Here is a 21,867-nt window from a genome sequence, read left to right on the forward strand (position 1 = left end):
CACAAACATGTCCACCAATCTGAGAACTGCTACGTGCTTTGCCCCCCCGTTTTTCTATCCTTTCTATTGGCTGTTATGTTTTCTCCATTTTTATTATGCTCTTTCTGTGTAGTGTAATAATGCCCTTGGAGTTTACAATGGCAAGAGTTCAGGACAAGATGCTGTATTAACGAATCTCTTTTTTTGTCAGAGTCACTGTCAGATAAATTAAGCCACCCATTTAGAGCTTCATTCTCCCATATGCTGGAAAACCCAGCACAGAGAAGTGGAAACTCTGTTTTACAATTCAGAGTTTCCCTGGATATTTACACTGGGACACATGGTTTGCCACATGCAGAAGAAGCTGAGGATTGCACTCAAACACCCATTGATCACCCCTGTAATCTACTGCAGGCAATATTCCACCTGCAGTAACATGCCCACCTTCCCCAGTAGGTTTCATGTGTAGTAAAATCCAGTAGAGTGAAGACATCCCCACCTCCTCCAAGTCCACAGAGCCTGAATGCCGGGAAGCCTCCACAGAGGGAAACTCTCTTGGAGTAGCAAGGGCCAGCATACAGTGAAGCTGGCATCCCCTTTCCCTTCCATGCAGGTAGGAAGAGGGCTGGGTGATGAGGCCCTTAGTTTTTGTTTTGCTTTTTCTTCTTTCACAAAATGTTACTTTTCTTAATTTACATTTTTAAAAAATTGTTTGGATTGTAACAGTGTCTGCAACTGATTGCAGTGTCTGTCTGACTGCGGTGTCTGCAACCCAGTCATTGCTGTAGTGTGCTGGTGCATGAGAATCAGATAGGGGAAACTTGACTAGTCTGTTTTCATTGCCCACGCTGAGTGACTGTAAAAAAATAAATGGTATCACAAATGGTAGTAAATTAGATTACTAAAATCTGTTCATTTTTGAATGCTCTCAGGTATTAGTAACAATATTTAACCTGGTAGTGCCCCTTTAAAATTGTTTATTCTTTAAAAAAATCATGAGGATAAACTGATGTGGGAAGGTTTTTGAGTAGATGTGTATAGCACGGTAAGTAATAGTACAATTTCGGTACACATTGAACTTGTGTTTGAAGCCAACCCCTTTTCCCTGTAGCTCTGAGCCCCTGCTCTGAGCAAAATACAAGAGAGCTTTGGGGTCACCTGACTCTGTACTGTGGAGAGCAACCAATGAATGTTATCAACACTGAGATCTAGCTGCTTGAGCAGCTAAGATCTGATAAAAGTGAACAAAGAACAGTTGGCAAGATGGATGTATTTGCAGGGAATCTCCTATTTGGAGAATAAATTAGCCAACAAAAAACTTGTCTGTTTGCCAGCATGAGGGAGCTTGCTGATCTCTCACCCGCATTGTGCTAATTCTGCGCATTATAATGGGACTCATATTTTGTTGGCAGTGTAATTCTAGCCAGGTGTTTAACACAACGCTGAATTGATACATGCATGGTCCTCCAAACATATCTTTGAAGTGGGCTCAATGTCCTACAGAACCACAGAGTGCCTCTCCTTCTTACTCCAAACTGTCCTCCCTAATTCACCCACCTCAGCCTGTGAGCTGGATAGATAACATTTGTGCTCCTGGCTTCATTGGCTCTCCTAGCCATTTGGCTGCTCTTGCTTTCTGAACATTAGCCTGGCTGCTCTTGACTGGTGGGGCTACCAGGGCAAGTCTTCATTTCCAGTTGGTGGGAATCAGGGTTTGTCGCTCTCCTTAACAGATCTCAAAGTTCCTTGGAAGGCATCATTATCCCCATGTCCTATGGGAGTTGTGCTGTCTTATAACTTCATCTGCACAAAGATGTGCAAATCTGAATGGGCCTCCTGTGTCCTTCGTTGGAGCACTATTTGAACTCAGTCATGCTTTCTGTTTCATTGTAGCAGTAAGGTGTGAACCAGGCTTTCCAGGATTCAATCTGGATTTGCATGTTTCAATCTGATTTGCATGCTTTCTGGTGACTGGAATTATTACCCAAACTGTGACTGTAAACCCTCCTGGGTAACTATATCAAAAAGGCTTTTCATTCCAAATAACCCTCCCCAGTACCTAAAACCACAAATAGGTGATAGATTTTCAAAGAGAGCTATTCTATGGTTGGTTGAGTGCAGATTTTCTGAAAACAACTGATATTGTACAATACCTTGCAGGAAAGACCTCCTGTTTGTTAACTCAGCATGCACAGTAGCATAGCTTTTGTTTTAGACCTTATGTTTCTGCTCATAATCTCAGTTTCAAGCAATATATATTTACTATTTCTACTTTCCTTTATTTTATAGAAGTCAATTAATGCCAATCCTTTAAACAATATAAAAACATAATAGTGTATGAATGTAACAAGTAGCTTTTCCTGACTTTACAAATTTCACTGGTCTCCTGTGTAAATGTGATAATTTTAGTTCCAGTAGTAGCGATGGTAGGAAAGTTCTTGCACGGCCCTGTCACTGCAATGGATTGACATCCTCACCATGTTCCCCCCTGGAGCCGTATGAGCTTCAGCTCTCATGTGGTCACATTCCATGGCCGCAAAAAAAAACCCTGATGTGGCTAGAAGAGAAAGTTCCCCCTTCACAGGGAGCGAAGTACCTGCACCAGCATGCAGGCAAGTGTGTGTGTGTGTGTGTGTGTTCCTCCTATCTTCATCTCAAAGAAGACATCTAGGAATGATCTTAGAGCACTATCCTTTCAGTGTTTCTGATACGCTATACTAATTCCCAGAAGCATCTTCCTCTAGAGATGAACGGTAACAAGAAATATAGTATTTTACTTCCCTCTTTGGAGCACTGTGGTACTTCCAGGTTTAAAATACTTGACAGGATTTGTGGAATACCTCCAGTGGGTATTTGGATGGTTAAAACCACACAGACAATTTTAGCATGGTAAGCTGGGAAGTAGGGCGCAACTCCCCTTAAGGATAAGAAAAGTTCAATTTACCAGATACAACAGGAGCACACAACCTGCTGAGACCCCATTTCTAGGGTTACCATACGTCCTCTTTTTCCTGGACATGTCCGGCTTTTCGGCACTCAAACCCCCGTCCGGGGGGAATTGCCAAAAAGCCGAACATGTCCAGGAAAATGGCGGCTCTGCTCCTCCCCTGACTCTTCGGCTCTGTTTAAGAGCCGAGCTGCCCGAGTGCTATGGGCTTCAGGCAGCCCCCTTGCCTCCGGACCCCAGCCGCCGACCAGGCACTTCCCCTCCCGGGCTCCGGCGGTGCAGGGTCCGGAGGCACGGGGGCTGCCCGAAGCTGGTAGCGCTGGGTCAGCTCGGCTCTGTTTAAGAGCCGAGCGCTACGGGCTTTGGGCAGCCCCCATACCTCCGGACCCTGCGCCGCCGGAGCCCGGGAGGGGAAGTGCCTGGCTGGGGGCGCAGGGTCCGGAGGCAAGGGGGCTGCCCGAAGCCCAAGCGCTACCGGCTTCACGGTTTGCCGGGCAGCCTCCAGACCCTGCGCCCCCGGCTGGGCGCTTCCCCTCCCGGGCTCCAGCTGTGCTGGGCAAGCGCCGGCAGGGGGCGCAGGGTCTGGGGGCTGCCCGGCAAACTGTGAAGCCGGTAGCGCTCGGGCAGCCCTTTCCCCGTGGCTGGGAGTGGGAGGGGCGGAGTTAGGGCGGGGAAGGGGCGGAGTTGGGGCAGGGCTGGGGGTGGGGAAATGGGCGGGGCCAGGGCCCGTGGAGGGTCCTCTTTTTTTATTTAATAGATATGGTAACCCTACCCATTTCCCTAGAATGAAAAAGCACAAGGGAGAGCTGAAGTGAGACAGAGAATACAGAAATCAAGAACAAAAAAAAATATTTTACCAATAAAAAGGAGTGTGATGAACAATGGAAGTGCTAGAGAGGTGTGGAGCCCTTGTTTCTCCTGCCCCTCCCACTGTGTACTCCCTGATGACTGGACAAACAAAGAGCAATTTCCTTTAGCCAGGGAGAAAAACATCTTACCAGAGAGAGTTCACAAAGTAACAGTGAGTTTCACAACTGAACCCAGGTGTTATTGACGGATTCAGAATAGGACACTTTGTCACCTTTGATTTAATCAGGAGCCTGTTTTTGAGGATGCTAAAAGCTCTAGGCTCATAATCAAGTACTTACGTAATCATCCTCGTTCAGACCTTGTTTCTGAACAGAACTTTTCACTTCCATGGAAAACCTCTCAAACTCAGGTTTCACTGTCCTCAGTAGAGTGACTGTTTGGAGGGATGAGTAGGCTTGCTTTGCTTCAAGGTCGTGTTTGTCTCCTCTCTTCCACGAGCCATTTCCTAAGGGAGAAATAAAAATATTTACAATTCCAGGCTAGTTTGCATAAAGGGTTCGCTCTCCCTTTCTGCTTAAATATCCCCTATACGTTGCTTGGGGTAGACAGCAATGTACAAGATATTGTCACGTTTGTGCAATACGTGCTGTGAGACTAATGTAAGAGAATTCAACATGCCTCTTGAAACTAGGGGAACAAGAGAGCAAGGGGGACTGGCATAATGCCCTTGAAATAATTATACAGATTATGATCCTTAGTCAGAAGCCCAGCCTAGCAGAATGGTCAGCAATAAGGTTTTCTTCCCATATTTGCTTGATTATTTTTAACATCTGAAGTCAAGTCTAGATATGAGCAAATAACATCCTCCAATACAGAGAAGCAGGCTGTCTAGGGGCTAGAACAGGTGAGAGGGAGACAAAACTGGATTCAGTTCCCAGTCAATGTGCCACTGACTCCCTTTTAAACTTCGAGCAAAGTCAGGTCTAAGTAGAGTAAGAAGAGTAAAGTAATTACCTGGAATGATATCACACAGGGCCTGATCTTGTAGCCACTTGTCACCCAGCTCTCCCACTGAAATCAATGGGAATGCCATGTGCACACTAGCTGCACGATAGGCCCAATTTCTCTTAGCAGAAAACAAACACCCAACTACAAATGTGCCATTGTACACATTGTACTTGCATTTGCCCAATAACACAGCAGGTGGGAGACTGGACTCGGGAAGCTAATACGGTAATCAGAGATTTTTAAATTCAATTGCAGCCTATTTGTTTAAATGCCTTTGCCTTCCTGGCCCTGATCCTGTCATGTCCTGAGTACTTCCTGTGCGTTGGCTGAGGCCAAAGGACTGGATTCAAAGCCCACTGAGGTCAGTGGAAAGACTCCTATTGCCTTGAATCAGGTGCTAAGGCTGTTCTATGGAACTGATCAATAATGAGGCCTCGGGGGGAATAACAATGTCCTTAAACAACTTGCTTTTAAATGCTTAAAAATAATTTTAAAAACAGTCATTTTTATTTTTGGAACTAAAAACCAGTTGTGGCTAAAAGTACAAAGACTAAAACTGCAGAACACAAGTAGCTGTTGAGGTTTGGAATCCGGAGACATGCAGGACCCTGAGATGAGGGAGGATGTGGTCATTCAGCCTGGTTAAAGGAATTTGTTGATTTATAGACAGGCAGAAAGCAGGTCAGCTGAGACCAAAGGAAGAGAATGGAGATGGATGAGATAGAGTGAATGCCAGAGATGGCAGCAGCCAAGTATCAAACATTCTATCCGCCTTGACTTGGGACTATGTGCTTGCACAGGGATGGATGAGGGATAAAGATCTTATGGCCATGAGTGGGTTACACGGACCCTGGATCCAGGCATGCAGGTGGGTGAAAAGTGGGAGAAGCCTGCGTTTCACCTCCTCTGTCCCCAGTGTGTTGTGATGGCAGCCGAGCCTCTGGGGAGATGTCATAATTTGCTGGAAGTACAGGCCAACTGCAAGTTACTCACCTCCTCCTGACCGAGTATGAGGGAACCAATGAAGGAACAGGGCCTGTGAGAAGCACATTTCTTTCAGTGTGCTGCTCCCGGGATACTGTAGCTGCTTGCCACTCCGTACACAGGACCTGTGGCAAAGCCACAGTCTAGCCCTCAGTGAGATCCAAGTCAAATGGTAGCTCCCTTCCATTCTCTCTCCTTTCCCAGAGAAAGGCCTCTGTGCTTGGGACTCTTTGTTGTTTGTTTACCAAAGCTGTGAAGGTGCTGCATCTCTATAGCCCTTGTGGATTATGAGCTTAGCAAAATTCATAAATGACCCTTTTTTAATTCTTTAATTTTTATTGACCATCTATCTTCTCTTTTTCAATCAATTTTGTCTCATCTCCTCATGAGGTTCTCAGCTACTGTTACAGCCAGCTATCACAATTCTAGATTGTAACCCAATCAAGCACAAAAGCTTTGTTCTACCATGAGGTCCACATAGAAGAGCTCTGAAAAGTGCAAGACAACAGCTGACAGCCACAAAACATTATTAAGCCATGCTCTAAGCAGCATAGTTCCCCAATCCCACATATATGCCACATTTTGGATCTTGGCTTTCCCAGAGACAGCTGGGTTTCAGGTAATATTGGGCCTTAATGTGAACAAGCTTCTGTACCTCAGTCTAACCTAAACATGGTCACTTGAAAAGCTGTTGTAAATGGAACCAGAGAAGCTACCTTTACATAACAGAGCTTCTAAAGTAATTGTACACACTTTCAAATTCTTTCAAAGATTGCTTTGGGCATGGAGTCTGGGAGCAGCGCAACTGTTGCAGCCTCAACAATTAATGTGCCTTTTTACAAATTAAAATAAAAAACTTTAAGGACAACAAAAAAGAAGTGTGATTGTGTGATCTTATAGGAACAATAGCTACTTGTAAATCATATTCTTACGGTTCTGTACCTTTTTAGACTTCCAATAACACAAAGTTTATTAGAACTGTAAGAGGAGATATGGACATTCTGTGTTCAGTTTGTTTACCTTATGCATTTGACAATTTGTGTACAGTCAGTTTTGTAGATTTCTCTTCAGAGTTAGTTTGCCTCTTAAAAAAAGAAGAGCAGAAGATCCTTCTAATGTTTTTTCCCCTAGGAATTATTTACAAAAAATATTCAGGAAATGCTATTTAAACTGGTCAGTTGCCAAGAAGTCAGATAGACAGTGCTCCCTTAACTCTGGGGTTGTGGTGCTGAGTCCTTTGTGAAATATTTACCTTAACTCCTAAGGATACCTTTTAGTATATGGATGTGTGGGGCACAGAAATCTGAACCAATTAAAAAATATAAGCACATCACATGTATGTGACTATATTATACTGGGGTGAACATGACTGTGCTTCTGTGCACCAGGTGATACTACAAGGCTAAATATAGCAGCGTGTCTCTGCAGGAATTATGTGCCATCAAAAACTGGAGCACATATTAGATCAAGGGTTTCCAGCCACTGGTAGGTGTACAAATCTGCAAAACTCCCACTGACTTCCGTGGGACTAGGATTTCACCCCAGGGCGTCAAGATTTTCTGGCTGGTGATCTAGGCAACCCCTCACTACCTTAACAATGACTCTCTGTGCTGGGATTCACTGTGTCACTGCTGCCTACCTCCCAGTCAGTCATGGGCAGTCTAGCCCACAACAGGGGTTGGGCTATTCCAGGCCCAAGACTTGCAATCACAAGACTGGGATTTGGAGCAACCTACTGTGAATTAGAACACACACAATAGAATAGAAGGCAGTGAGAACTGGCTGGCATAACAAAGGTCTTTGTTGGAAGCAGTTTTCCCACAATGTAAGGGAATTTCTGTATTAGAACTCTCATTTAGTCACACAGCTTCTTCACACAGATCAGTCCAGAAGTAGTTAAATCCAGAATTTCTGGTTTCCTTCTTGCTAATATCATAATTCAAGTGGCGGGTAACCTCAGGGCCAGGGAGAGATAGTGGTGTATTTTAAGACTAATAGTGGTATATTTTAAGACTAACAAATCTAAAAATGTTATCATGTTTACAGAAAGTTTTGCAACATACTGCAGGGGTGGGGAATAACATTACCATATGACGAGCTGTTGAAGAGTTCAATATTGAAGAAAGCGTAGTCCCCATTGGTCATTCCTTGTCGATGAGCAGCTAGCATGATGTTCCTTATTGTGTCACCGCTGGCACACATTATTACAACTGGTGGAAGAAAATGGAAAACAGAGATAAGAAGCTGTTCTTGAAACCTCTGGGAACAGATTATGAAGCTTGTCCATTGCCAGAGACAGTGACCTGAACTGTCCTCCCAACATTTTAAAAATCATGGGAACAGGGCTAACAATTAAATCTGGGATTTCCAAAGGAGCCTACATGAGACGGGGATACAAATACCAAAGGCCAATCCTTTACCCACTGAAGTCAATGCCAAAAATCCTATTGACTTCAATGGGCAAAGAATTATGCCCAAATACAATCTTATTCTTGATTCATGTAATGTGGTGAGGTTTGTTGGTTTGTTTAATTGTGCATTTAATTTTTATTACAACACCACCTAACTCTTATATAGCACTGTTCATCAATAGATCTTAAAGCACTATACAAAGGAGTATCATTATCTCCATTTTATGGATTGGGAAATTGAGGCACAGCTGGAGAAGTAACTTGCCCAAGGTCACCCACAGGTCAGTGGCAGAGCCAGAAAAAGAACCCAGGTCTCCTGACTCCCAGTTCAGAGCTCTATCCACTGCCTTGTTATTGCAAGTGAATATGAAATTATTCCAAGATTAAGACATAAAATGATAAAATTATCATTCAGAATTTCATTTTGAATACCTTGAAAACAGTTACAGTGTTAAAAGACTCAAGGTCTCATTTATCAATGATCCAAAAGACAGATAAAAGTTCGGATCCTAAAATGTGATCCGCTATTATTCAGCGGTACTCCATCCATGCTAGCAGATTAGAAGATCAGAGCTATGCTGTCATCCAAGAGGTAATCTCCAGGCAACATTTACATTACTTCAAAATTCTACGGAGATGCAGCTGGGCACTTGGCATTCTGGTTTGTACTGTATGCTGGAGAGGAGGGGGTTACAGTGGAAATCTACTGTTGTTACCATATGTCAGAATTGGTGCCAGTGATTTGCAGAAGGACAAGATACTGGATGGCTCAATAAGCTTGAGAGAGAAGTCTGGTCAAAAACTCCCAGGGCATGTTAATAGTCCGTTTTGTGCATGTGGTGAAATTCACCCCTTCCCACTCAATAACTTGAGTAAAGAGACTTTGTGCAGGGAGCTAAGTGGAAACTGCAGGGATAGAATCTACTTCCCAACCTGCCACTAATAGGTTGCAGCTGCTATTCCAGCCTATAGGAACATAGTTGCTGTTCCATCATGCTGCCTTTTTATCCCCTAGCCACTTGATCTGTGTAAGCATGGATCTAATCCCTGTTTTTCCCTCTGTACTAGCTTAATGATGCTAGCACATAGGTCAGTTCCCCAGCATACAAGGCATGGAAGGCGACATCACCTGTTCCCCTCTCCCCCTTCATCAAGAGGTGTACTTCTCTCGTAGTAAACAGTCTATATCACAAACTGCTATATAACTTCACAATACACGTGAAACTAGCTAAACTATTAAATATGTGCAGGTCTGTGTCCAGGCAGAGCATTCTGTTCCCATTCCTAGGATGACACATGCAGCAAGCACAGAAGGCGGTCTGGTGTGATACAAGTATGCTTGTTTAATGGCCTGGTCCATGAGATTTGATCATAAAAAAGCAAAATAAAAGTTGTCAGTGTGCTGACTAAAAAGAAACATAACATTCTCAAGAAGTACTGCCATGCCATGATAAAGCTACAACAATGGAAGCAGCTATTTTCATCCAAACAATAAAGCTCAATCAAAATCATATTCAGTTTTTCTTGTCAAGTGCTTGTGCTCACATAAAATAAAGTTGCAAGCAAGCTAAATCTTTACTCACACAATCCATCTTCTTCCCTCTTTTCTAGGTTTATTCCATTATAGGCATAATGATCCAAATGCATCCCTGGCATAACCCAATACACTTCAGAGAAGTTCCACCAGGGACAGGTCTGTCTTAATGTCTGTAGTTGATTAGTATAATAATTTCCAGAGCAAACTATAACTTATGAGTATTGTGAGTCGCTTACATGGGGGGTGGGGGGGGAGAGAGAGGAAAAAGAGCTCATGTTTGATATAAACTTTGGCATAGGAATTACTGAATCATTATCAGCAAATACAGCCTATGGGATCAAATTTTCTGGATTTACACCAGGAATGAATTTGGCACACTGTTCCTAATTGGAAAGGTGAGCTGTTTTTCTTTTAAAACACTTTCTAATTGCCCTCCCAATCATCTCTTGACTTTTGCCTTCATAATTCACATCTACTATAAAATCCCCATCCTGTAAGTGAAATTGAAGTTATTCCCCCTGCACCAGTTTATGACCTTGACTAACAGGAATGAAGAGTGGAAAAATTTCTGCTTTAAAATGTGTTGATAGGTCGTAGTTTGAGAGCTGATAAAGGAATGTGAGGGGACAAATGTTAACTATTTGGATGTGGTTTTAGCACAGCAGGAATATATCAAAGATTACATTTTTTTGGTGTGTACAGGAAATACACCCATAAAATCCAAAGATAAGTTGTGTGTGTGTGTCATTTTTTGCAAGCTTTTAAAAATGTAAATTAAGTAAAAATGTAACTGTTTATTTGGTCTGTATTTGTAAATTAGTAGAAAATATAACTAAATTCTTATAAAAAGCAACAGAGAGTCCTGTGGCACCTTTAAGACTAACAGATGTATTGGAGCATAAGCTTTCATGGGTGAATACTTTATACTTTCTTCAGTTTAAAATATACATATCAAAGTAATTCCAGTATTAGTATTTTGATCCTGCAAGCACTTATACAGTGCTTAACTCTATGGACGCAAGTAGTCTTACTGAAATTAATGGGATTACTCAAATTCTTAAATTAAGCATGTGCTAAAGTGTTTGTAGGATCTGGACCTCAGCCAGCATTGCTGAGTTTTGTTAAACTAATTATTGCTGAATTGAAAGCTTCAGCCAGTTGACTAGATCTGGAAAAGCATTAAAAATAAAAAGGCCAATCTTTGTAATAAACACTCACTTTTCATGGTAATTTTGTGTGACATTAAGATTTGGAAGAACCATTTTCAAAGGCTTAGATTCATATTTGCCAAGCCATCTTCCTTTCTCAACCATGGTTACCAAATTTGGCCCTACCAAATTCATGGCCACGAAAAACGCATCACAGACCATAAAATCTGTTCTCCCCCATGAAATCTGGTCTTTTGTGTGCTTTTACCCTATACTTTACCGATTTCACAGGGGAGACCAGTGTTTTTCAAGTTGGGGGTCCTGACCCAAAAAGTAGTTGCAGGGGGGGTCACAAGGTTATTTTTGGGGGGTTGCAGTATTGCCACCCTTACTTCTGTGCTGCTGCCGTCAGAGCTGGGCAGCTGGAGAGTGGCGGCTGCAGGCTGGGAGTCCAGCTTTGAAGGCAGAGCCACCGCCAGCAAAAGTAAGAATGGCATAGTATGGTATTGCCACCCTTACTTCTGTGCTGCTGCTTTCAGAGCTGGGCAGCCGGACAATGGCGGCTGCTGACTGAGAGTCCAGCTCTGCAGGCAGCAGCACAGAAGTAAGGGTGACGATATCATACCAGGCCATCCTTACTTCTGCGCTGCTGCTGGTGGCAGCTCTGCCTTCAGAGCTGGACTCCCGGCCTGCAGCCGCTGCTCTCCAGCTGCCCAGCTCTGAAGGCAGTACTGCTGCCAGCAGCAGTGCAGAAGTAAGGGTAGCAGTACCGCATCCCCCTCTACAATAACCTTGTGACCCCCTCCCCAACTCCTTTTTGAGTCAGGACCCCTACAATAGCAACACTGAAATTTCAGATTTAAATAGCTGAAATAATGAAATTTATGATTTTTTAAATCCCATGACTGTGAAATTGACCAAAATGGGCCATGAATTTGGTAGGGTCATAACCATGGTATAACTTTTAAAATGTACTGTACTTCTGTATTAGGGCTTGATCCTACCCAGGGCACGTGGGATAACGCTACCACATGGATGGGATCCAAGATGTCACTGAACACAGCACGGCAATCCTGCTGGTGCAGCTCGCCAGGTGTGCCAGGTGCAGAGAGCTACATACACATGGCCACCATGCAGTAGAGGCAGTCCAGAAACACCCACACCCTCCAGGAGGGTGCAGAGACAGGAGGGTGTGCTCCATGCTGTTATGGATGTACGATACAGGAGGCTGCAGGAACTGGAATTCTGGTTTCCAAACTACATTTTCAAAATGTTACCTTAGTGTGATAATTGTAAAAAGTGTATTCTGAAAACTAAACTTCATTAACTCTTTAATGCAGACATTTATGAATGACCACATAAGCAGGTTCTTAACTTAAAACATGTGCATAAGCCCCATTGAAGTAAATCCCTTCCCCATTGCCATGAAAGTGAGTGGGACTATCTGCATGAGTAAAATGAGTAGAATTTGAATCTATATCAAGATTTCAGTGACTGTCACTCTCATTCGAATAAAAAAAAATATGAAAAATTAAGCAACAATCAATTGCAAGTATAATCCTCTGAGAAATTATGGAAATTCCCCTTGTAAACAGGAATGAAACTGAAGATAAATGAGTTGAAGGAAGGGAACACCATTCCCTTTGTTAAAATAAAATGTGGCTGTGTATTTTTATTATATATATAATGAAATTAGGAAGAGATTAGAAAAGAAATCAAGTTCCATCTGCTACAGGTTAACACTTTTCTTATTGAAATAGAATTATTATGCTTTTAATCATCAAGAAAACAAAGCAGAGACATAAACCTTATGTTAATTAAAAATGCTTTTCTCTGCTTGGCTATTTTGGCTAGCTGTCATTTGTTGCATCTTATTCATTCAGGAAAGCACTTAAACTAGTGCTTAAATTCCTCTGTTCAACTTTAGCACTTGCTTAAGTGCTCTCCTGAATGAGATATTAAAAATCCATCAGTTGGTACCAATTATCTCATAGGCCCTGTGAGTTCAGGAAATTCACACCAGTGTAACTATATCACCAGTGCAAAGTCCTAAAGCATATACACTGCATCAATACAAATATACTATGTAGTGACTGCATTGGGGTTATATGGAACGTGATTTGTATCTGTTTTGAAAAAAAAATAAATCACTCACTCAATAGGATTCTATTTAACTGGGAGTTAAAAAAATAGTTTTAAGTGCATATTTTAAAATTTAAATCTCCAGTCAGTTTTAGGGAAGGAGTTTCTTTAACTTGATCCACTATCAATTAGTGCACAGTGCATGCTTGGAATATTTTGACATGTTTCTGCTTTTTTTTTTTTTGGTTGTTTTTCTTTTCAACAAGCAATTAACAAAAAAATTTCCCAGGTTAGCATTGCCTGTAGCAGGGAAATGTCATTTAATATGCTTATGTACCAAATGAATAAATTAATAAGTAATTAATTCAGGTTTGCAATTAATCCAGTGCATTCTAAATAGGTGGGTTGTTCTATTATGTTTCACGCTTTTTGCTATTATATGATATATAATCAATTCATCCAGCCTAAGGGTAATTTTTTTAAAGATGTTTTACAAGCCACTTATCTCCCTGTTGTTTTGCTAACAGTTGGTGGCAAAATTACTGCACACATGCAAGAGTGAGGAATTCACATGTTCCCCTGCTAGCTGCTTCCACAAAATGTTTTTGTTATTTATTCAATACTCAACGGGGCTTCTAAATGGAAGGAGCGGGGAGGAAATCTCCATGGTAAGACTTAGCAGGATGAGAGGAAAACTTCTTTGCTCAACCTTTGAACATATGCAGAGTCACTAAAACAAAAACTTGCAGGATAAGCAACAGATCTGCTGTCCAATCCAAAAATCTGCGGTTTGGCAGATACATGTGTTCTCTCTTGTTAGCAATGCAGCTTGTTGAAATAAATCAGATTTCTACTATAAATACAAACGGGTGACATCCTAGCCCCCGCTGAAGTAAATGGCAAAATTCAAATTGATTTCAATAGAGCCAGGATTTCACCCAAAGGCGCTGGTCCTGCTCTCATCTAAGTCAGCGGGTTCACTGGGAACAGAATCATGCCCAAACTTTTCAACATGTGATAGTCAGCTGGGCAAAATATTACCCCTTTCAAGTGTCCTCCCTCTCCCAATACCTCCAGGGTCTCAACTACCCTTATCTGCATTAATCCCTGCTAATGAGGATGATCAGCCAAAATACCATACAGCTCAGATGCTGGGCCAAATTCAGCCTGGTGTAAGGAGGTGCAAAACTCAATATATTTTAAATAGAACCTTAAAGGAACTATATGTCCACATTAATTATTTCAGGGAGAGTTCCCTACAAGTTCTAAGCAGGTTACTCAGAAACCACATGTAATTTTCATACTCAAACACCACACAAGCATTCCATGTTTCTTTTACTCTGGCATTTAGATTATTTGGTATACTATCTCTGTGTGTGTGTGTGCGCGAGAGCTCCATAATCAGAATTAGTCAATGAGTCTTTAAGTGCCCCAGACCAACAGTGAAATCTGCCCTTTGAGATGTCTCTGCATAACAGAGGACATACATATGCAATGAGTAACACAGCAGAGCCAGTGTAAAGCTTCTGCAGTGTATATCCCACCCCCACCACTTGCATAACTGGCTCCTTTGATAGCTACCGCAGTGCTGAACTAAAAGCCTAAAAGCCATCAGTGAGAGACCTGAACGGAGAAAACTTCCCGATCTGAATAAAAACAGGAAACGACACAAAAGATCTACCCTGCCGATACTGTGAGTGGCCACTTGAAAGCACAAAACATGAAATATTTGCAGCACAGCATACACAACAAAATTGCCTAGAAAATCTCTCACTTATCTCTATGCACAATTAACACATTTTTAATGTGTCACGTTTTAGGGGAAGCGCTAGAAAAAAGACTCTGGCATGTTTGCTATTATATACCTGAGGAAACATAACCAATACCCTCTCTAAAACAGAAAATGCACGCAGCATGCAAAACGTGCAAAGAGCTAGCTGAAAAAAAGATACTCGAGGATTTAGCTGCAACAGGCGATAAACAGCAAAGTAATGCCTGAAGGGTTAAGTCATTCTGGGCCAAAGTTTTATCTCATCCTGTGCATTTTCATAGTCATGTTTATTCATCATTTCTTGCGCATACTGCTTTGTATTTCGGATTATTCTGCTTCCGAGCCTCGATACGCAAACCTGCTTTACCAAGTATCAGAGGGGTAGCCGTGTTAGTCTGAATCTGTAAAAAGCAACAGAGGGTCCTGTGGCACCTTTAAGACTAACAGTTAGTCTTAAAGGTGCCACAGGACCCTCTGCTGCTTTACCAACACATACATTTCACCGTGTTACTTCCGCGAGGAGTTTGCTTTACTTTCAAACAGATTATCAGTGTCGCCCCAGCTGAACGCAGGCGGGTACAATTAATGGCTATGTCTCACTAGCTGTCTTACGGATCAGACAAGCTGCCGGCTGCTGCTGTCAACACGTTGCACCTACGCCCTCCATCTCCCCCAGTTCAGGTGCACGACTGCATGGCGGGAAAAACACAGCTCACTGCACACCCTCATTCCCAGCTAAGGAAGCTGGAGAGCACTCCGGAGCGCAGCGTATATGGGAGACGGCGTTACTTAATGGGACGGTGAATGCGTTCAACAAACCACTGGCTGGAGGGACTGAATTCTGGGCGTCATGTTTTGCAAGCTAGGAATCCCCTGAATGTTTCCCGTTTACATGCAGTCAACGTGGGAATAAACCGCTGTGGCATCAGGGCCTAGTAATCCTATTGCAATGACTTTCCACACAAAGGGGAGTAGAAGACCCTCCCCCGCCCCCAGTGCCCGCATTTCACAAGCTGCACACAGTCAGGGCTTTATCGGACGTTCCCCAGCTTTAAAACAACGTTGTCTCTTTGCTTTAAAGGGGGAGGCTTATATGGTCCCCATTTCTGCAGATCACTATGGGAAGGACTGACTGCCCGTGGAAATCTGCTCTACTAGACACCGGGAGATTGATTCTCTGCTACCTTGCGTAGCCATTTGCACCAGTGCGAGGTGCTGCTTTGCAGACGCTGATCTGACAGCGTCTCACACCCGTTCGGCACTGGTGGAGCGGGCTGCAGGGCGGCGGCGGCGAACTGGGGCCGGACCGGCGGCTGAGCCGCAGCTCCTCTGCACGGCCGCAGGAGGGGGCTTTGCACTACGCTTCTCCACCCACGAGGCGCTTTCTGGGAGACTGGCCCAGGGCTTTGGGCAGGGAGCGCTTGGGCCAGGTTTTTACGGCGGGTGCATCGTTGGGGGGGGATAGGGGGTGGAAGGGGACTGCGGCGATTTAACTAAACTCCACCGGTGGGCGATGATTTGGCCAAGGCTCCTTCAGCGGAGACGGGGGGCTGGTTTGGACAAAGCTCCACCCGGAGGCACTGGAGGGAGGCGATGAACGCAGAGGGGCACAGCGGGGCTACAGCCCTGGCTGGGGCGGGATGCTCCAGCCAGGGGGCAGGGGAGGTTCGGGCGGGTGTCCTGCTCCAGTGGAGTTGGCGGGGTGTGATCGGGACAAGAGGGAGGGGGAATTTACCCCCGCGGGTGCCCGTGCTGCCGCTGGCTCACTCACCTCGCTCCCCGGCCTGGATGGAGCGCACGATCTCGTCCAGGTCCAAGTAGCGGCCGCTCTCGTCGAAGCTGTGGACGGCCATGGGGAACGCCTCCTCCTGGAAGACCACATGCACCCCCTCCATGGTGAAGTAGCAGTTGCGCTCCTGGTTGTTGTCGCTGTAGAGCAGGGTGGCCCGGCTCCACTTGTGGTGCCGGAACAGGGCCAGGAACATCTCGCCCATCTTGGAGTAGGCGGGCGAGACCCGGGTCAGGTGCGAGTACTCGCCCGTCTTGGTGCTGAAGCCGGTGGCCAGCGCCCCAGCCGAGATCATGGGCAGGTTCCAGTGGGAGGCCAGCCGGGCCACCGGGGCAGCCGCGTACTCGCAGACGGGCCCCAGCAGCAGGTCCGGTTTCTGCTGCTTCAGGGCCACCAGGTCCACCAGGCTGAAGAGCGCCCGGTTGCCGCACTCGGAGTCCTCGTAGATGACCTCGAAGCGGTAGCCCGGCAGGCAGGTCCCGTTCTCCTGCTGGCTCCGCACGGCGTACTCGATGGCTGGCTTGACCCTGGCCAGGGAGAACAGGTAGGAGTTGTCCTTGGGCAGCAGCACCAGGACCCTGATCAGCTTCTCCTCGTCGGGGCTGCTGCTGCTGCTTGCCAGGAGCATCCAAGCCACCAGGATGCAGGGGACGCTAAGTAAGAAGAAGGATGGCATTGTTTCAATAGCAGTGAGCTCCCTCCCCCCTCTCGCCGCTGCCTCCGAGTCCCCCTGTGTGCCCTGCACAGAACAAGAAAGTGCTACCAACCTCCTCCCCCTACACACTTTAATACAGAGATCACTAGCCCGTGGGGTAAGAGGGAGCTGCTGGCTTTCTCTCGGTTGTTGGGTGGCTGATTTTAAGGGTGTTTGGCAGGTTAACTAACTGTCCCAGCAACTTGTTATTGGTGGGGCATCTTCCTCCCCCACGCTCTGCCTCCTGGCTGATCTTATTGATCCTCGCTGGTCTATAGCCCTCTGTTTAAATAGTGTGGGAGCCAACGCGCCTGTTGCCACACATGGCGCTGCGAGGCCGGGTTTGTGTTTGGGGAGGAGTCGTTCATTAACATTCCTGCAGGGCTGATCCGCCCCTCCGCCCCCTCCCCCCCAAACAAAATCCCGGCCCCCCCACCGCCCCTCTTTCTGTAACCAGCCCACATCTCGCCCAGGGGCGCTCTGATGAGCAATGGCTGCAAAGGGCGCTGCAAACCTGGAGCAAGGGGAGAGGTGGGTAGGAAATAAAAAGACACCGCTCGGCTGTTGCTTGCCTGAGAAGTCGCGCTCACCCTTGCAATCCGGACTTTGAAAATCCCCTCGATGCGATCGTTCTTTTTCTCTTCACCGTGCACGTGTCCCAACACGGCGTGCAAAAGACCCGTTTAAAGTCAGGAGCTGGGGATGCAGCGAGTAACACGTAATGCTGTAACTCTGGATGCGGAGCGACCTGGGGCCGTGCAAGAGACCGAGCGTGTTTTAAAAGCCCGGTTTGCAGGATTGGGAGCCGCCCTCCGAATGAATGAATCCCCCCCAAAAAACCCTACTTAAAATAGCCCTTTCATGCAACAGCGGGTGGGACGCCCTTTTAATGCTGCTGCCCCTGCTGAAAGCTGGCGAAAGGGAAGCGTTCCTAGCTCCCCTCTGGGCAAAAGCACCGTGCCGCTATTCTGCAGCAATGGAAGAAAGCGCGCGTGCTAGTATTAGCAGCATAGGAACTGGAAGGGAGAGGACAGTAGCTGTCGTCCCCCCGCAGAATCCCAGACAATCCAGCGGTATTCTCCTTGGCGGGTTGTTCCTGCGCCGAGTGTGCCCGAGTGGTACCTTAGTGCACGAGCATGCCCGTTGACACTGAACGGAACAACTCCTGGTGTAACGTACAACTCAGCCTGAGAATGGGTGATGGACAGTGTACGCGCGGGATTCATACTACTTACTCCGCAGGCAGTCTCATGGAAAGCAGTGGGCTACCAATGTGGGGAAAGCTAGCAGAATCTGCCCCAACATTAACACGGGCTGTTCTGTGGCTGGGGGAGGGGAGGAGGGGGAGGGTAAGAAACTCTTCTCGTTTGCACAGCCTTCATGGGGAGGGGTATAATTGAAACACTAGCACTCAGGGATGCCCAGAGGATACTTCCAGGGAGTAGGTAGGACTTTGGCTGTGCCCCACATAAACTCCAGCAGAGCTGGTCAGCAGCAAGTGAGAAGCATGTTGCCTCCTTTAAAGGTAGGGTGACCAGATAGCAACTGTGAAATAACAGGACAGGGGGTGGAGGGTAATAGGCACCTATATAAGAAAAAGTCCCCCAAAACGGGACTGTCCCTTTAAAAACAGTACAGCTGGTCACCCCATTTAAAGGTATGTAGCATATTAAACACTCCCAATCCCCCCCATGCAACTGTGGAGCTCTGGGAGACATTGTGCCACTCGGTGTGGCCCCTAGAACGGAGCAGCTCCACACTGCCCCTCATTACAGGCTGGGCTTAACCAGCAAAATTTAATTCTGCAGAAGACTTTGTGCCCCAGTAAATGTGTGTAATTAAAAGCAAAACAAAACTCATTTTTCAATTATATTATTTCATTGGAAAGAGCTTGTATTCAGAGAATTGTGTTTGTTTAACACTGTTTTGGTGTGAAAAATTCACTTGTTAAGTAGTCTGGGCACCACTCTGACTAATTTACTTAGCTATTGCCCATGGTAAGGGGAAAAAAAACCACACTTGTTTTTATATGTATTGCTAACAAAGCAACTATAACTTCAGAATTTTTGGAAATGCCACTTGAAAATGGATGATCATTTTCTGAATAAGAAACTATTCTCAACATTAAATACTGAAAAGAGTTAAAAATGATACAGTGAACAAGGATACAAATAGAATGGAGAGGGGGACTAACTGCATTCATCACTTGCAACTGTGAAATCTCTGTTGATTGTGCATGTTCCATAATGGTCAGTGGTCCACGTCTGCACACACAGAGTAATCCTGCACAGTTTGACATTTTATGCTTATAATGAGAGGCCCAAGGTTGAACTGGTAGGGTGAGTGAACTGCTTCTCACCTTACAGAAGGGGTCTGTTTAACTCAGGATTGAGGTCACTGTCAGGGCAATGTATATAAACAAATAGTTGCTGCCTTTACTGTACAGAGTATAAATTGGAGACTTTGGTTCCTAGTGGAACCCAGCTGTTCATCTTTAAGAGCACATGAAGTCTGAATTAAACCCAAGAGGAAACTGCACATGCTTTTAATGCAATTAAAGGTCCAACACCACAATTTTCTTTCTAATCAAAACTAATCAACTAATGAAAAATTCACCAGAATATTTTCCTGGAATATTTATCTAATGGAGATCAGTCAAAAATAAGATGTAGAAATTCAAAGGCAAGTAACTTGCCTGAAAAATGTGCATTTAAAATAATATTTGATTACTTAATTTGGTTTCAGAATGATTTTAAAGTTTACAGATACATCCACCCTACTGAAGATCATTTTGTATGTTGCCTTTCCAGCCACTGCTTTCCATTGACCCTATATGTCTGTTTATGATATTGCAACCTGGCAACATCGCTTCTTTTTTTTTTTCAAAATGTATCTTTTTCATTTGTGTGTGCTGCATTTTGTCTGAGAGCCATCTTATTTCAACTAGCATGAATTGTGTCAATAAGGAAAAGATAAGCAAACAAATCACACGTCTGCCATCCTTATTCATTTTGACTACTCCTCAGGGAATAAGGTACTACTCAGCATACAGGACAAAAGTGATAAAAAAAGAAGACTGGAAAATACAAGGTTTGAAGGCCAGTTTTCATACATAGATACAGACTTGGATTTAGGCCCCAACCTGCAGCCCTTATGCACATGAACACTGCCATTCAAACTAGTGGGAGTCTGGCTTTAGTAAACATTTCTGGATCAGGCCCTTAGAGCACAAGGATCTTTTGGAGTCAAAAGCTTATGTGTAACAATTTATTGTTGATCCAAATTACATCTATCACTTAATCTACCTTGTCACGAGTACAAATACAGTACGGCTGCAAACATTTTCCAGGGCTGTAAATCTAAAATTGTTTTCCAGTGAGCAGACATTAGTTCTTTCAACTACATACATGTTTTTAATAGGACCAACTCATACAGTCCTGAATCTTTTGTCAGGCAAAATGTCCATTGGCTACAATAAGAGTGAGGATTTCGGAATCTGGCCCTTTAGGATTAAAGTAATTATGGAAACAGTATTTTCCTCCCAGAATAGCATGCATACAAATCAAGATTAGAATCACTGTTCCAACTCAAAGCATTACAGTGAATTGTGCTTTTTATTCTGGAAGGCTTCATTCCTAAATTAAGCTCCAGCTAACATTAAGAACAGTTTCTGAAGCCTGTTCTAGATTAAGAAAATTTTGGGGGGAGGGTTTGCTGAAAACACAGTTCCCCCTAGAGGTTGAAAAGATGAAAGAACTTAATATTGTCTGTAGTGCAAATAAATTCCTACTTTCGGGATTTTTAAATTCATTCCCTGTTTTCCTATACAGTTTTTATTTTATTTTATTTTTATATTGTACCTTATGGATGTGTTATTGGTTCATTATATATCTTGGTGTATCTTTTCGTATTTTTTTATATTTATAAGTAAAATGCAACAAAGATTTTAAATGAAGATACTGCAGCATAAAATCTCATGAGGGACAAAAGTCATGCCAGAAAATTAAATGAAAAATTAATATAAGATCTTCTTGCATGTTTGTTTTTCTTTTGTTATTGAACTACAGGATGGAAATTCACCAAAGGTGAGTGGTGTACGTGAGTGCCGAAGAGGATATATTAGAAAATGTAGATGTATAATAATAATAAATAATACTTTGTGGTTCTACAGGGATTTCTATCTGCATATCTCCAAGTGCCTGACAGATTAACAAATTAAGCCTCACAACACAACAACCCTGTTAGAAAGGTAAGTAAATATAATTATTTCCATTTTACTGATGGGGAAACAGAGGGTTAAGTGGCTTGACCATGGTCACACAAAGGCCTGGGATAGAACATGGGAAAGAACTTTGATCTTCTTCCTCCCAGTGCTGTGCCTTAACCTCAAGATTACCCTGCCTTCCTCTCCTATGTAACTTTCCTTCTCTATGTCCATTTAAGTCATGAGTTCTCAGCTGGGAGGTCACAAACAGGTGTCAGGGGTTTGCAACCACCCTACTCCTCCCTTATTTACTAAATGGATGGTGGGGTAGTCCCAGCTACATGGGAGAGGGCTTCCAGGGGTGTATAAAAGGGCATCCTTTTACAGTATGGAGAAGGTTGAAAGAATCACTGAACAAGTCTATTTGGTATTTTCAGAGCTGCTATTTTAGCAGTTTCTTAAGTGTCAAGAGCAAATACATTGTCCCAGGCATTCTCCTCTTG

General features: G+C 44.2%; 1 protein-coding gene across 3 annotated transcripts in view; it reads right to left on the reverse strand.

Annotated features, from left to right (window-relative positions):
- Positions 1-17,142, reverse strand: part of NPR3 (natriuretic peptide receptor 3) — a 53,834-nt gene extending 36,692 nt beyond the window's left edge. For 2 of the 3 annotated variants that reach the window (XM_065406691.1, XM_065406690.1), the window contains exons 1-3: positions 16,449-17,142; positions 7,816-7,938; positions 4,075-4,241 (exon numbers count right to left, since the gene is read on the reverse strand). In XM_065406691.1, the coding sequence (XP_065262763.1) occupies positions 4,075-4,241; positions 7,816-7,938; positions 16,449-17,142 (984 nt within the window). The remainder of the gene's footprint in view (positions 1-4,074; positions 4,242-7,815; positions 7,939-16,448) is intronic. The other variant, XM_065406692.1, reaches the window with a different exon arrangement.
- Between the last annotated feature and the right edge of the window lie 4,725 nt (positions 17,143-21,867).

Source organism: Emys orbicularis, chromosome 6 (genome assembly GCF_028017835.1).
Source record: "Emys orbicularis isolate rEmyOrb1 chromosome 6, rEmyOrb1.hap1, whole genome shotgun sequence".
NCBI classification, from domain to species: Eukaryota; Metazoa; Chordata; order Testudines; family Emydidae; genus Emys; species Emys orbicularis.